Source organism: Chiloscyllium punctatum, chromosome 10, assembly GCF_047496795.1.
Source record: "Chiloscyllium punctatum isolate Juve2018m chromosome 10, sChiPun1.3, whole genome shotgun sequence".
NCBI classification, from domain to species: Eukaryota; Metazoa; Chordata; class Chondrichthyes; order Orectolobiformes; family Hemiscylliidae; genus Chiloscyllium; species Chiloscyllium punctatum.
Window position 1 is genome coordinate 52,913,911 of NC_092748.1, and position 17,150 is coordinate 52,931,060.

Below are 17,150 nucleotides of genomic sequence, written 5' to 3' on the forward strand. Positions count from 1 at the left end.
GTTAGGCAAGTTGCTAGGGGGAATCCCGAGGGACAGGATTTATATGCATTTGGAAAGGCAAAGACTGATAAGGGATAGTCACCATGGCTTTGTGCACGGGAAGTCATGTCTCATTAACTCGATTGAGTTTTTTTTTGAAGTAGTAACAAAGAGGATTGATGAGGACAGAGCAATAGATGTAATCTATACGGACTTCAGTAAGGCATTTGACAAGGTTCCTCATGGTATACTCGTTAGTAAGATTAGATCACAACGAAGAGGGAGAACTAGCTATTTGGATACAGAACTAGCTCAAATGTAGAAGACAGAGGGTAGTGATGGTGGAGGGTTACTTTTCAGACTGGCGGCCTGTGACCAGTGGTGTGCCACAAGGATCAGTGGTGGGTCCACTGCTTTTTGTCATTTATGTAAATTATTTGGAAGTGCACATAAGAGGTACAGTTAGTAATTTTGCAGATGGCACCAACGTTGGTGGTGTAGTGGACAGCAAAGGAGGTTACTTCAGATCAGATGGGGTCTCGATCAGATGAGCCAATGGGCCAAGAATGGCAGATGGGGTTTAATTTAGATAAATATGAGGGGCTACATTTTGGAAAGACAAATCAGGGCACTTAATGGTACAGTTCAGGGGAGTGTTGCTGAACAAACAGGCCTTAGAGTACAGGTTCCTAGTTCCTTGAAAGTGGGGTTGCAGGTAGATCGGATAGTGAATTCAGCATTTGGTATGCTTGCCTTTGTTTACGCAATGCACTGATCAATAAAGAACAAAGTACATTACAGTGCAGGAACAGGCCCTTCGGCCCTCCAAACCTGCACCAATCTATATCATCTATCTAAATCTGCTATTTATTTTCTAAGGATCTGTATTCTTTTGCTCCCCACCCATTCATGTATCTGTCTAGATCCATCTTACATGACGCTATAGTTCCCACCCGTACCACTTCCGCTGGCAATGCATCCCAGGCACGCATCACTCTGCGTAAAAAAACTTGCCTCGTATATCTCCCCTAAAGTTTTCCTCTTTCACTTTGAACTCTTGACCCCTAGTAATTGAAATAGTATTGGAGTTGGGAGGTTACGTTGTGGCTGTACAGGACATTGGTTAGCCCACTATTGGAATAGTGCGCGCAATTCTGGTCTCCTTGCTCGAGAAATGTCATGAAACTTGAAAAGGTTAAAAAAAAGATTTACAAGCATGTTGTCAGGGTTGGAGAGTTTGAGCTACAGGGAGAGGCTGACCAGACTGGCGTTGTTTTCCCTGGAGCATCAGGGATTTAATAAAGTCATGAGGGGCCTGGATAAAGGTAAACAGAAAAAGTCCGCCCCCCCCTTGGGAAGGGGAGTCAAGAGATAGGAGGGCATAGGTTTAAGGTGAGAGGGGAAAGATTTAAAAAGGGACTTAAGGGGCAACTCTTTCACGCAGAGAGTGGTAAATACATGGAACGAGCTACCAGAGGTAGTGGTGGAGGCTGGTACAGGAAGGGCTGAGGGGGATATGGGCCTAGTGCTGGCAAATGAGATTAGATTTATTTAGGGTATCTAGTCAGAATGGAGGAGTTGGACCAAAAGGTCTGTTTGTGCACTCTATATCTCTTTGACCCTAATGTTCTTTGAAACAACAAAGGGAAAGATTGAAAGATTCTTAAAATTGCTAATCTTCTTTAATGTCAGACAAACCTTTAATAAAGCAGAATAAACTTATTCCATGCTGAAGTTTTTTTTTAAACTTCAACTTCCTCGCAATCATTTACTGTAGCCTGCACCAGATAGATTTGTGTAGTGCTGACCATCTAATGATGCACACATTGAAGATTTCAGATTTCAAACATGGTGTCAGTGAGGCAAAAATCTTCAGGCAAGGATTTCTCCATTGGGAGAAAGAAAAACTGTTATTGAACTTTTCAGCTAAAAACAAAGTCAGAAATCAAAAAGAACAAAAACTCTAGAATTGCACATAAGGTATATCACCAGAGAGCAAAAAAAAAGACAGGTCTTCTTTATTCTAAATATTCTCTTACAGAAGTAAATGTCAAGACGCAAGATGCTAATGGACCAGCATTTTCTTCTTTCAGTGGGGTAGAACACAACTATTATGAAATCCATGAGTTCATCACTTTACTCCAAAGAAACAATAATTTGCAAAAGGGATCCTTTTGCAACTGTTGCAAAGCAAGTTTGTGCCCAAAAGGGAATGAACGTGGCTGCAAACATTCCTTTTAAAATTTCTTTAACTTAAACTACAATATCATTGATGCAAGCCGAAGCAAGACCTATTAGCTATTTTCATCGTTATATGGAGCAGAATAGATTCCAAATATAGACTATAATTCAGCAGAGGTTTTTAAAACATTACCTTTGACAGGGTGCAACGGATTAGAGTTTCAATATTGCTGAAGAACTTTTAGTGTAATAAAAATGACAAACAGAATGGCAAACAAAAGACAAAAAGAATGTCAAATTCCAAACAATAATAACAATTTAAGCCACAGGACAAAGGGGGTGTTTAATTTGTTAGCAAGACAGTCCTGATTGGCCAAATCATTGCCATGGAGAATGCAGCAAGGAATAACAGGCTCCTAAAGGCCCCAGTATAATTCAAAAAATATGGTTCAAACGTATTCATGTTGCTTACAGTGAATGGGTCGTGCAAATGAACATAGATCATTTCTAACAAGTGTAAACATTAGTTTGTATTTTGCTGGTAAGCTCAGGGTTCCCAAAACAGGGTTTTGGTGCTGTAAGCTCAGAGGCCATAATGACAGATGTGATGGCAGAGATTCTATTGGGAAAGTCTTGAGATTAGCCCTGAGTTCCTATGTTATGGGTGACCCTTTTTTTTCCCCTCCAGCTTATTATAAGGGGTGGAAACCAGCTTCACAGTAGCAAACTCAGTGTCTGCTGACAGCATGCTAATTCTTTCGCCTCACCGTTCACCGGGAAAGAACGAGAGTACACCTTCATAGAGAGATGCTACAGGTAACATACCATATCAGATCATCACAGCATTATAGGCCCACTTTGCTTTTCTAAATTTGTGTTCAACAGACTTTGAGGTTTGCAATATGCACCAAGTTCAATTTTACCAACACCATATATACCCAAATGGATGGTATAGTCATGTGAATCCCTCTAAGTCCAGTACTAGCTAGCATGTGCAATGAATTTCGAAAAAAACGTTAATGGAAGGCATTCTAATCTCCTATATTCCATAAATTTCTCATGCATAGATGACACGTTCAGGATCTTTGAATCTACAGATACATGCAAAAATTTCCTTACTCAGTTCAGCACCCTCCATCCCTCACTCAACTGACTTTGGAGATGGAGCAATCTAACTCACTCCTTTTCCTTTACATAGTTGGTGAGATCATTCGCAACTATTAACCATGGTAATTACCTGTCAATATGCATGTTGGGATTTGTATAATTCCATGCACTACAGGATTGGTCTCATCTTGTAAATAGAGCCCTTGCCATTTACACACACAGGAAGTAAGAGCATCCAAGCTATGATAGTACACTGTGCATCATTTAAACTTACAAGCAGACCACCAGCCACAACATTGTGACATGTAAATTGTTTGGTCTGCATCAATTTACTCCAGACAAGGCAAGTAACTCAAAAACCTCTAATAGTTTAAGCAAGCTACTTAAGTGGTGCTACTGTGCAATGACTGTCCAAATGGTATTTTCCACTAACAGGATCTTGTGGTCTGTCCAAAAATAAATGCCTACCACATAATTAAGAAATGCATTGGCAATGAAATTCATTCAGGCAAATGACAACTATTTAGGCTACATATCCAAATGACTGGCTGCTCAAGTCAAGCAGTATGTTCCCTGTGTTTGCTATAGATATACTCAAGCAGTCAGTGTTTGCAAAAGATTAAAAGTCCACACAATTAGGTATGGTTCTGAAATGTGGCAAGATTGGCTGAACAATTCTTCTGAGTGTGTTCATAGCTATAACAATTTATGATAAAGCAAGTTCATAACTTAGTTCATTTACAATTGCTAGAACCAACAAACACTTAGACACATGAACATATTCTTGTTTGCCAAGAATGGGTCAAAGTCTTGATTCTTTTTCTGAAATAGATAGCAGCTTGAAGAGCCAATAGCTTTCCACTGCTTTTTCTACGGCAATAACTCAGCTAGAGATGACTTACCAGATAATCAGCACTCTTTTCTTCTGCAGTATAAATTCTTGTGACTCCTTGATATTTGGAATTCTAATGCTTACAAATGCAAGGCAAAAAACTTTTGCAAATATTTATTTTCAGCAATATTCAAGTCTTGTACTTTCAGGCAACTGTTTGTTTACTGGAGTTTATTTCCTTCAGCAGAGTTCATTTCAAACAGGACAGCAGAACATTTCAATTGTTCAATGGTAACCTTGTTTAATATAGACCAAGATGATTATCAGGTTATACCAACATGATCATTTTCATAATTAGATTATGATCCAACAATAAAACATCAACATTGTACAGGCATAACGAACTTCATGGTGTTAGAACCCTTGCTGATTTTTCATTATTTTATTTTATTCTTTTCATCATTTGTGGTTTGGACCAATGAATTGTGAGCTGAAAGCTGGATGAGACGTTTGGACTATGAGCTGCAGCTTCCCTACTGTGCCTTGGCAGCAGCTGCCCCAGCTTCAGTGAGTCCCTCAACACATAGTCCTGGACCTTGGAATATGCCAGTCTGCAACATTCAGTCGAGGTTAACTCCTTCAACTGGAAGACCAGCAAATTTCAGGCAGATCAAAGAGCATCTTCTACCGAGCTGATGATCCTCCAGGTACCGTTGATGTTCATTGCAGTGTGTGTCACAAGGAACAGACTGTAGAGAACACAGTGTCCCATGTTACAGACAAACACCACTGCTTTCCTCTCCAGACTTCCTTTGCATAGGCACATTCCAGAATGGTGTGAGACTCGGACTCTGAAAAGTCCTCTCCAAAGCTGCTTCGAGGGCAGCATGTGGTGGCACAGAGAGTCTGGGCATGCACAGATTTCTCAAGAGAGCCCTTCTTACCACCAGCCAAGCCATGTCCTGGTGCTTGTTTGAAAGTTCTGGCAATGAGGCGTTCTGCCAAATGATTTTGACAGTCTGCAGGGAACTGCCCGACAGGATCTGCCCTCTCCTTTTCCCCCGAAGGGTCTCAAAGACACTACATGCTGACCACTTCCTGATGGAACCTTACTATCAAGCAGATGTCAAATGTTAACTGGGACCTCATGGTCAGTCTGGCAGGGGAAGGAGGACTGTGCCTGTAAAATGTTACAGGATGGAGATTTAATTGCTCTCTGGTTATCCTCTCTATCAACTTCTTGAAAAGTTGAAGAACAGAATCTTAGTTATGAGAATTAAATGAATAGTTATCAAGAGCCCACAGAGAGATATTTGCATGCATCAGGTCATCAGACGCCCATATGCCAGTGATCATGGACACTCTACTGGCCAGTTATATCTCATTACTTTTCCATTTGACCTACCCCTTAGCTGTGACTGTTTGTCTGTCTGTCTTTGAGAGAATAGGGACTAGAATTGAAGAGACTGGGTTGGAATTTTAGACATTAGTTAGATTACTATGTTGTGGTTCTGTTTGCAGAGCTGGGAATTTCTGTTGCAGATGTTTCGTCCCCTGTCTAGGTGACATCCTCAGTGCTTGGGAGCCTCCTGTGAAGCGCTTGTGATCTTTCCTCCGGCATTTGTAGCAGTTTGAATCTGTTGCTTCCGGTTGTCAGTTCCAGCTGTCCGTTGCAGTGGTCGGTATATTGAGTCCAGATCGATGTGCTTATTGATTGAATCTGTGGAGGAGTGCCATGCCTGTAGGAATTCCCTGGCTGTTCTATGTTTGGCTTGTCCTATAATAGTAGTGTTGTCCCAGTCGAATTCATGTTGCTTGTCATCTGCTAGTTGGTGTTCATGCATGCGGATCATTAGCTGTCTTCCTGTTTATCCATGAACACCAACTAGCCACAAAACGACACGACCAGCTATCCTTAGTAGCCACATACGCAGATCACAAGCAACATGAATTCGACAGGGACAACACTATTATAGGACAAGCCAAACAGAGAACAGCCAGGGAATTCCTAGAGGCATGGCACTCATCCACAGATTCATCAATAAGCACATCGATCTGGACCCAATATACCGGCCACTGCAGCGGACAGCTGGAACTGACAACCGGAAGCGACAGATATAAATCACTACAAATGGCGGAAAGATCACAGAAGCGCTTCACAGGAGACTCCCAAGCACTGAGGATGTCACCTAGATAGGGGACGAAACGTCTGCAACACAAATTCCCAGCTCGGCGAACAGAACCACAACAATGAGCACCCGAGCTACAAACCTTCTCACAAAATTAGATTACTTTGTTGTTCATCTTTGCACCAATGAAGTAACTGTATTAATAATGAATTTAGTCTTTTGTTTCAGCTTTAAACCCAGTATCTTGTATTGATTATTTACAAAGTTTGATATCAGTTATTCAAAGTGTTTGGTTAGGAGCCATTGGGATTAATTTTGAAAGTCAATGAGTATTTTAATTTTACTGTGTTGCAAATACATGGACAGGGAGGCAGATTTGTCTTAGCTGTGTGTCTCCTTGTCCTAACAGTAGCTTACATAACTAACCATGCATTTAGGTAATCAGGTGTTTTGGAAACTTCATTGAAAAGACATGGATCAATTGCACAAAATAGCAACCAATCACCATATTACTTTTTTTGGCAAATTTGTCAAACTTTATCATCTCAAATTACGTTCAAAGAAAAGGTTAAGTTTTACATTGCACTTAACTTGAAAACAAAATTCACAATAAGAACAGGAAGAGACCAAGGATACTTGAACAAAATTACCTCAATTTGCTCAAACACAGAAATTGGGTCACTTATACCCCGATAATTAAAAGCAAAATAGAAATAGACACAGGCTCCAGCATCGTAAGTTTGCGTAACTCTGGAAGAGAAAGAAAAAGTACAGCTTTGTTTGAGAATTACGCAACTAAATTGTTCAATGACCAATTATTGCATTGTTCTTACATTTAATATATTTAGTACAATTGCACTGATTGAAACATATGGTCTAGATTTCAGCCTAAAGCCTGATTCTGTGCAAGATGTGCCACTTAGGTGAAACCCAAAACAATGAGTTTATAAATAACTGGATTTATTTTTCTATGGAGTTCCCATCAAAGCCAGTTAAAATGACAAGTTGAAGGCCTTTCAGACAAGAAGCCTGTATCACATGCTCAAAACACGGGAGTACATTTGACCTTTAAAGAAAGTTGGTTGTGCTGGTGGGTTGCTGGGGGGCTTGTTTACAAGAGATAGGGGCAGCAGAGTCATCCACGTAAGTTAGAAGGCCTGGTTATGGGGAGTAGGCTGTATGTAGTTAGATGGGTGTAGGAATTGCAAGGATAGGTGAGAGTAGAAAAGAATAAACAGATCAAGATAAACTGGAATTAAAGGTGAGAGGGTAGCATTTTGGAGTTCCTTTTTGCCCAAAAGCAGTGCTTAAAGGCATTAATCTCATGGATTGTGTCCTTCTTGCTGCTTATAGGACACTGAGTTTCCAGAGGAATAGGCCTACAATTGAAAGTGAAGACATGCTGCGTCATTATAATAGTTAATGACTAAGCCACTTTCATAGTTGACTTGATCACCTATTCCTTGTCCCATTTCAGATAAAAGTCAGGTTTGAACTGGTTGAGTTCCTGTTCTGGATTTTTCTGTATTCAAACCAGAGAATGTTAATCACTTGTTTTTTGAGAGTTTGGATCAAAGTATGCACACAGTGCACCCAATAGATGGTATACACTACTATGTGTTGCTGGTGAAAGCAGTGAGTGAATGTTTAAGGTGAAAATAGGGAGCCAATCAAGCAAGCTGCTTTGTCATGAATAAAGATGAGCTTCTGGGAGTGTTGCTGGAGCTGTACTCATCCAGAAAAGACAAGTGTTTGCCATCACATTCCTGGCTTATTTTTGTAAATGTGGACAGTCATGGCGATATTATTCACTGCTGAGTTCCTAGCATCTGACTTGCTCTTGTAGCCATAGTATTTCACATGGCTATTCCAGTTCAGTTTCAGATAATTGTTACCTCCAGGATGTTCACAGCAGGGGATTCATCAATGTTTTGCCATTCAATGTGAAGGAGTGATGGCTAGATGTCCCCTTGTTTATCTTTATCTGTATATTCTTTCCCACTCTCTCACCGTCCTTGCAATCCCTACACCCCATCTAACTACATACAAACTACTCCCCATAATCAGGCCTCCCTAGCTTACGGTGAATGACCCTCTTTGCTGCCCCTATCTCATGTAAACAATCCCTCCAACACCACCACCACTAACCAACCAGCACCACCAACTCTCTTTAACAATGTTTTGCCATCCAATGTAAGGCGTGATGGCTAAATTCCCCCTTGTTGGGGTTGGCCATTGCCTGACATGTGTTCAGCACTAAATGTTATTTGCCACATTTATCAGTCCAAAACCGGATATTGCCCAGATCTTGCTTCATGGATTATTTCATTATCTGGGGAATAATGATTAGTGCTGAACTTTGCGCAATCATCACCGAGCATCCTGAATTCTGACCTAATAAGGGAAAAGAGGTCTTAATGAAACAGCTAAAGATGGTCGCTCAGATGCAACCCTGACATACTCCTTCAATGATATCGCAGGTCTGAGAAAATGGACCTTCGACAACCACATCCATCTTCCTTTTATGCTAGCTGTGATCCAAACCATAGGATGGCATCTTCCATCACTTAATTCCCACTGATTCCAGCTTTGCAGGAACTTCTTTACGCTATGCTCATTCAATTGCTGCCCTGATATCAAGGGCAGCTACTCTCAGTTCTGGAGTTCAATTCGTCTGCCCGTATATGGACCAATGCTGTAATGAAGGAACGAACTGAGTGGCCCTAGTGGAACTTAAATGGAGCAGATTATTGCTGAGGAAGTGCCACTTGATAATACTGTCCATGACCATTTCCATCATTTTGCTGATGATCGAGAGTGGACTGTTCAGTCAGTAATTGGCTGGATTGAATTTATCCTGCTTTTATAGACAGGAATTTAGTTTTCCGTTTTTATAATCTTGGCCAATTTTCCACATTGCTTGTATTGGAACAGTTTGGCTTGTGAAAAACTAGTTCTAGAATACACATTTTTAGTACTACTACTCGTTTCTACTTGTCACATCTTACTGATACTCTTGGAATGGAGGTTAGCATTTTTAAAAGTACTGCAGTAAGGCTGCATTAACCTTACAACATAGTATTATAAAGTTAAAGTACATCATTACAGCCTTCAGAGAAATCTAAATCCAGTCCAAGATGTGCTTTCCCTAGTCACCTATGGAAGTTGCAGGAGTAAAAAGAAAACTAACAGCCACTCTGGAGATGCAAGTAGCCATTTTGTTCTATTCAAAGATGTGCAGAACACTCAACTTGTTCATTCCAGGTCAACAATGCTGTTTCCTACTCTGAATAGAACTCCACAGACAAGTGGAGACACCAGAACTAAAGAATGGAATTTAAAAATACAGGTCTCTCTTTTAAAAGATCTCTGAAGTTTGGTTATTCTGTGTAAATCTCACCTCCAGAAAATACTGGATGGTGGGTAATAGATTTTTTTCAAGGCACAGTCACATAGATCTTTGACTGACGTGGAAGTCTGGGGTTATGGTGGGGTGGGGGTGGCAAGTGGGCAAATGGAGCTGAGACCACCATTAGGTAGACATTTTATCAAATAGAACAGACTTGATGGACCAGTAGCATACTTCTCCTGTGTCCTGACAGCAAGTCTGAGGGCTCCTTACAACTGAACTGTGAATTAAAGATACTTTGATTGCTTCCTTACTTATTGAATAACTTAAAAATGAATATATCCAAGAAAATGTTTATTGCAAAAACAGCTTCTCAACTTAAGATGAAGAATAAACTTCTGAACTAAATCTACAAAATGTCTGTTCAGAACTAGGCTAAAAAAAAGTTAGAAACACAGTCTCTCCTTCTTTGTCATCAACACTTGCAGAGATATCTTGACTAATCACCCAAATAAGTGCTTGTGAAGTAAGTTATCAAGGATTAATAATCACATTTCAACATATATGGTTTTGCAAGGTCAACTGCAAAAGCATTGACCAGCAAGCTATTCCCAGGAAAAAATACAAAACATTCACACAACCAACAGGTAAAGTAATTCTTCCTATATGTCCTAAATATGAAAAATTACAAGAACTGACAATTTTGAGAACAACATTTTAAGAACTACTTACCTGCATGTAGCAAGAGGAGGAAATTGAACACCTCTTTCTTTACATTCTCTTACTAGTTTCTCTTTCACATTCCTGCAGAGATCAATCACCCTAAAAAACATTCAGAATAGACTGATGAACCTATTTTTAGTTGGAAATAGTTTGCCTGCTAAAAACAGATGCGTTTACAAGGGCATTCAAAAATGGATTTCAGAACCAGTTTTCTGAAATGCAATGAATAAAAAGTACCAGCAATGAACAATTTTTAAAAATGAAAATAATGAATCATGTTCATTCATTTTGCATTCAAGTAATTCAGTAGCATATTTTACATCCGTGAATTATATATTGATCATTGTGCAATCATGTAGTGCCACAGGAGCTTTTATGTCCACCTGAGCCAATAATAGTAATGCATATGGAAGACAAGAACCAAAACAATGCAACAATATTTGAATATTTGATGGAACTGTCAGGACATAATATACTAAAGTTCATAGTAGGTTTTGAACCCAACCACAAGCAAGCATGGTCATAACTAAGTCAGACTAAAACTTGGAATATTTTCAAATATAGGTCTAAACAAAAACAAATGCCTCAACAAATGTACAAAATAAATTATTTTTGATGGCACCAACTGGAACAGACCACACCAGTACTTTAAAGAAAAGTTATTAAGTGGATAACTTGCAATTAGCACCTATATATGTATCAAAGTTTACCAACCTTTGGTAATTGAATTTGATAGATGGGCTTGAATATGGTCTTACTTTAGGTCACTGGGAAACTGAGCCATTTATACAATATTTTGAGCAAGTGTAGAGAGCCAATTTTGCAAAAGTGGCTTTCCATTAGTTAAAACATAATCCCAACTCTCACCTCCCTTTCTGGAGAGGAATAAATTATAAATAGCTAGTTTTTAAAAAGTAACAACCTTTGAAATTTGCATAAGAATAGGCTAACAATTTCTCACACCACAACTGGTTGAGCTAGAAGTGTCATTGTACTGACAATCATATATGGAGGTAAAAACAATGACTGCAGATGCTGGAAACCAGATTCTGGATTAGTGGTGCTGGAAGAGCACAGCAGTTCAGGCAGCATCCAAGGAGCTTCGAAATGTCGATTTCGAAGCTCCTTGGATGCTGCCTGAACTGCTGTGCTCTTCCAGCACCACTAACGCAGAACATGACAATCATATATGTTGGGGCTCTTTTAATAGGGATAAGAACATTGCAAATCTATAATTTGTTTAACAATTCACAGTAATTTTACATTTAAGTTTGTGTTGTGTTGTAATCAATAAGAGTGCACAATGGTTGCAGAAGTTGTTCTGATGTCTATTCTTTGAGGGACTCCGTATTAGCAGAATGTCACAGTAACTCAAAATTGGGATTGAGCCCATTCCAGTTACTATCAGCACTGTTTCTTCTGGGCTGTATACAACAAGTGGAGGTGCCGGTATTGGACAAAATCAGAGGTCACACAACACCAGGTTATATTCCAAAAGTGTATTTTACCGGATGACGGAGCAGCACTCAAAGCATGTGATTTCAAATAAACTTGTTGGATTATAATCTGGTGTCACGTGGTTTCTGACTGTACACAAATGAAAAGATGCCTGCGGTGTTGCAGGTTTCAAAAATGTACAGTAGCAGAGCTGCACAAGCTAGAAATTACAACTATAGAGAAGATTATCTATTTAATTTAGGTATAAATGCTACAGTGCAGAATAAAAATGCATTTATTAATAATTGTTTACAAAATATTTTTTACCGGTCCCAAGGAACAGAGGTTTCAAATGATTCTCCGATGATGTAATAGTCCATGCCCAAGTCCTAAAAAATATATAGTACAATGTTCAAAAGGTTATTCCCTACACTAAACAGCCATCTTAAATCTAAAATATAAATTTAAAAAATTAAAATTTGGCATGCTATTCAATTTGCTACAGTGAGAAATAAAAATAGTGGCAGCGTTCCATCTAGCACAACAATGGTTTGCACCACAGTCGCCCAGCTTTATGTTACACAGTGTCTGGTTTGACTCAGATACTCCACTTGGATCTTGTTGTAGAGGAAAGCAGATGACTGAGAAGTTGCATGCTTTGTTGCACTCTGTTTTCTCTGGGCCATCTTCTTGGGTCGGTTGAGCCTACAGATTTTGCTTGCCTCTTCCAGTCACCTTCATGCAGTAAAAGCAGTTAGCAACCATCTCCCACTTGTCAGTATCAATATCTGCCTTCTTCATATCTTGCTTGCATGCAGATGTTTTGTAGAGTTTTGAATGCCCTGAGACCTTGACCCAGTGGCCAATTAACTGTAACGTAAGTAATGCTTGAACCTAAACATTTCATGTATGTGAAGGAGTCTGCAACCAGTGTTGATATAAGGATGGCACTGGCGCTTTGAATATTTAAAAAAGGAAGGATTGCATATTCACAACGGATGACCTGTAAGATGGTAACACAGGTGTTACTGTGTTAAGAATAAGATCCTGAGTGACATCACATGATCAAATCCAGGTAATGTCCTGATCTCAGATCTCAGATGTGTCAAGGGCACCTTGTGGCCTGGTTTGCTTCAAAAGATGGTAGTTAGACAAAGAAGGCCACGATATCAAAGCTCAAGTAGTCTTTGACTGTTCTCATTTATCTTTTGTAAGCCATGCTGTCTGAAGCAGGAGGGCCATGCCTCATGATCCACAATCCACTGTGTAATTGAAATCTCCAAGTAAAGATGTCTTGAGTAGGGATTTTGCTGATAGTAGTGCCAAGTTTAGCAGAGAATCTGTAATGAAGCACAGCACTGGAGCAGAGATACTCAAAATGTTAACTGGCCCTCTGAGTTGAGGAGAAGATAAGACAGGGTTCATTACAGTGAAGCCTATACCATGCTCACCCATTTCCAATGAATACATTCTTCTGGCAAAGGAAGCGTAATAATTTTCTTTCAGTGATTAGCTCTCAGTAAGCCTAGTTGCATGTAATAGCGGTGTTTGTTTTTCCATGATCAATATTCCAACCAATAATCCAAACTAAATTTCAGTCTTGGCACTACATAGGACATTGATGTCAATATGAAATAAAATTACTGCTTGTTACACAAATAGAAATTGCCACCCTACCATCCTCGATCATGAATAATTAGCTGCCAGTTACAACAGAAATTTAAACTTTCTCATTACATTGAATACTAATGATAATTACAGAATTGAGAAGATTTGAATGAAGTTAAAATTAACCCAAGCATCTAACTATTGCTAGCTAGAAACATTTTAATGCAAAACTGTTAATAATAGTTGTGTGTGGAATGCTTTCATCAGGTTTAGAACTACCAGCTAACTAAATTTTCAATTTTCCCTCAAATTCTTCTTCAAAAGATTTTATTGTGCAAGATGGAAAATGCATAAAAGTTACTCAATTAGAAATTAAACTGAAAACTTAATACATTCATTAGCAACATACCCGAATATAAGCGATAACAAATGTCAGCATGTAGCCCCGTTGTCCATTATCTTCTCCTGCAGCCAAGCCTCTGTAATTGAAAATATTCAACTTAGCAGAGACAAAGCAATTGTTCACAGAAATCCAAAATGTTATTTACTGGAATGTTTGATAAGTTTACTATCTTAAAAGGGGCCAGTAATCAGCACTCTTTTTGCAAGTCAAAATGTATGCATTGGTTTGTTTTTCTGTACTTAACGTTTGTGCACTGACAATACACACTGGAAGACATTTAAAAATGAAAAGATAGGTTGGTTGATGCACAACAATTTGAGACTGAACAGAATTGGGATTTACAGGAATTCTTTTCTTCTACATATAAAACATTCATACCTAATCCTCATTTTAATTTGTTAACTTTAAAATATTTTGTGGAAACTTTCATCATCTACCAAGAATTATCAGCCACTCAGAATAAACTGAAGGACTGAGTGGGCAGCAATCTTACCCATTGCCAGGGAATTAAAAATCCCAAATTTGGCTAAGTCAAACAGTTAATTAATTAATAAGAATATTAACATTGAGAATACAAGGATATTGCCAGAGTTAGACAATTTGAGCTATAGGAAGAGGCTGAATAGGCTGGGACCTTTTTCCCTGGAACCTCAGAGGCTATGGGGGACCTTATCGTGGTCTGTAAAATCATGAAGGGCATAGATACAGTAAATAGATAAAAGTATTGTGTAGGGAGCGCAGAAATAGAGGGCATACATTTAGGGTGAGAGGGGAAAAAAAGAGATAAAAGGGACATAAGGAGCAACTTTTTCATGCAGAGGGTTGTGCGTTATGGAATGAACTGTCAGAGGAAGTGGTGGAGGCTGGTACAATTACAAAATTTAAAAGTCATCTGGATGGGTATATGAATAGGAAGGGTTTAGAGGGATACGGACCGAGTGCCGACAAATTGTACCAGATTAGGTTTGGATTTCTGGTCGGCATGGACGGGTTGGACCGAAGGATCTGTTTCCATGCTGTACGTATCCATAACTAAGCTTTTCCCAAGTACAGACTTCACCAGACTGTAATAAAATTGGTGGAATGGGAGTAAGAAATACTGTTTGATATGTAAATAGTAAACCTAAATTAAAAGGAACATATTAGGATTAGATGCTATGATATAGTGGAAACTTTAGCATCTAACTACATGAAATCAAACAAGGTTAAAATTGAGGTCAAAAACAAATTGACAATGGAGTGATATTTCTTATAAAGTAATAAAGATGGGAGGGGTATATCCTGCTGCTCTGGTCTATGGGAACAGGTAACAAGTGTTACCAACAACCACACCTATATTAAGCAGCAGCAGCTCAAGCAATTTGAACTTAAGAATTGATAAGCTGGAGTTGGAGCGTCAGCCACTGATGCATCAGGGAGACAGTATTCTGGACACTTAATTCCAGGGAGTAGGCACCACTGTAGATGAAAATACTTCAGATATGGTTGTGGTCGGGACAATGAAAGATCTGACTACTCATGAATATTGGAATCCAGAATGTAGCAATGGCGTAACCTCACAGTTTGCACCAACTTAGCAGATATGAGGTTCTTGCACCTTGCATGAACAAGAGAGGGACCCACAAGGAGGATGAGCAAACAGACCACAACATCTGTTGTATAAGTGTCACTTAAGCTTGAAGAGTAAAAGTACAGCAGTAATAATAGGGAACTACAGGTGTGCACCCAAGAATATAAAGCATGAAGGCTGTGCTGCTGGCCAGGTATCAAGAAGAATATTTTCAATGTGGTTTTGATAGCAACTTGCTAGAAGGGGGGAAAAAATCCACACATGACGTTCCATACAAGTATTGAAGGCATGAATAAAATCCAGGAGGGAAAGACTGCAAAGGGAGAACATGCAAAGGAGAAGGTCAAAAAGTAAATGTATGACATAAATTTTGTTAGGGGAGAAATGAGTTTTAATTCAGGGGCCCTGGCAACAGCATTGGGAAAGAGGGAGCTCTTCTGATAGGATGGATTATATGTTCATTTCACTGGGACCAGCATCCTGGTGAATTAAATAAATCAGCAGATAAGCATTAAACTGCAAAGTTTGGTAGAAGATTTGTAGCTCGGTGCTCGTTGTTGTGGTTCTGTTCGCCGAGCTGGGAATTTGTCTTGCAAACATTTCGTCCCCTGTCAAGGTGACATCCTCAGTGCTTGGGAGCCTCCTGTGAAGCGCTTCTGTGCTGTTTTCTCCAGCATTTATAGTGGCCTGTCTATGCCGCTTCCGGTTGTCAGTTCGAGCTGTCCACTGTAGTGGCCGGTATATTGGGTCCAGGTCGATGTGTTTGTTGATAGAGTTTGTGGATGGGTGCCACGCCTCTAGGAATTCCCTGGCTGTTCTCTGTTTGGCTTGTCCTATAATAGTAGTGTTGGCAGCCAAACAGAGAACAGCCAGGGAATTCCTAGAGGCATGGCACTCATCCACAAACTCTATCAACAAACACATCGACCTGGACCCAATATACCGGCCACTACAGTGGACAGCTCGAACTGACAACCAGAAGCGGCAGAGACAGGCCACTATAAGTGCCGGAGAAAACAGCACAGAAGCGCTTCACAGGAGGCTCCCAAGCACTGAGGATGTCACCTAGACAGGGGACAAAACGTTTGCAAGACAAATTCCCAGCTCGGCGAACAGAACCACAACATTAAACTGCATAATGGGGGGTGGGTAGGGCAGCAATTTTAAATGTACAGGTGAGGGGAGAATACAGAAAATTCAAGAGAAAGAATGAGGCAATAGTGTAGGTAGTGATAATCAGAATATGACATGGAAGGAAATAATATACAAAGATAAGTGTGCCAACAAACATAATCAAAGGAGGAGAGAAGGGTGAGGACACAGAAATAAAGGATTTTTAACTGACTGCAGTAGTATTCGTAACAAGCTAAATGAAAGCACAACTGGACATATGTAAGTTGGATTGATGGTAATTACAGAGCTGTGGTTGCAAGGTCACCAAGATTGCGATCTAAACTATTAAGAAATGCTTGACATTTTGGAAGAATAGTTAAAATGGATAAGGAGGTGGAGTTGCTCTGACCATAAAGGACAAGGTCTGAGCCATAGTGACAAATTACCTCAGCTTCAGTGAAAATCAGTTTGGGTAAAAAATACAGAATGGCAAAGGAAAGAAGGAACTGGTGGGAGTTAGTCTACAGGGCATCTAAAAGTAGCTACGCTACAGTACAAAGATCAAGACATAACTGTGCTGGTTAAAGAAAAGCACTGGAGTAGATACTGTAACATTAATCTTCATTTAGATTGACAAATCAATTCACTGAACATATCCTGAAGAATGAGTTCCCAGAACTACTCAGGACAGTTTCTTAGACCTATACATTGTGGAACAA

At 39.6% G+C, this 17,150-nt stretch overlaps 1 protein-coding gene across 1 annotated transcript in view; it reads right to left on the reverse strand.

Annotated features, from left to right (window-relative positions):
* Window positions 1–17,150, reverse strand: part of agps (alkylglycerone phosphate synthase) — a 158,917-nt gene that overhangs the window by 20,060 nt on the left and 121,707 nt on the right. The window contains exons 15-18 of the mRNA XM_072579139.1: window positions 13,755–13,824; window positions 12,065–12,126; window positions 10,310–10,399; window positions 6,879–6,978 (exon numbers count right to left, since the gene is read on the reverse strand). Of these exons, the coding sequence (XP_072435240.1) occupies window positions 6,879–6,978; window positions 10,310–10,399; window positions 12,065–12,126; window positions 13,755–13,824 (322 nt within the window). The remainder of the gene's footprint in view (window positions 1–6,878; window positions 6,979–10,309; window positions 10,400–12,064; window positions 12,127–13,754; window positions 13,825–17,150) is intronic.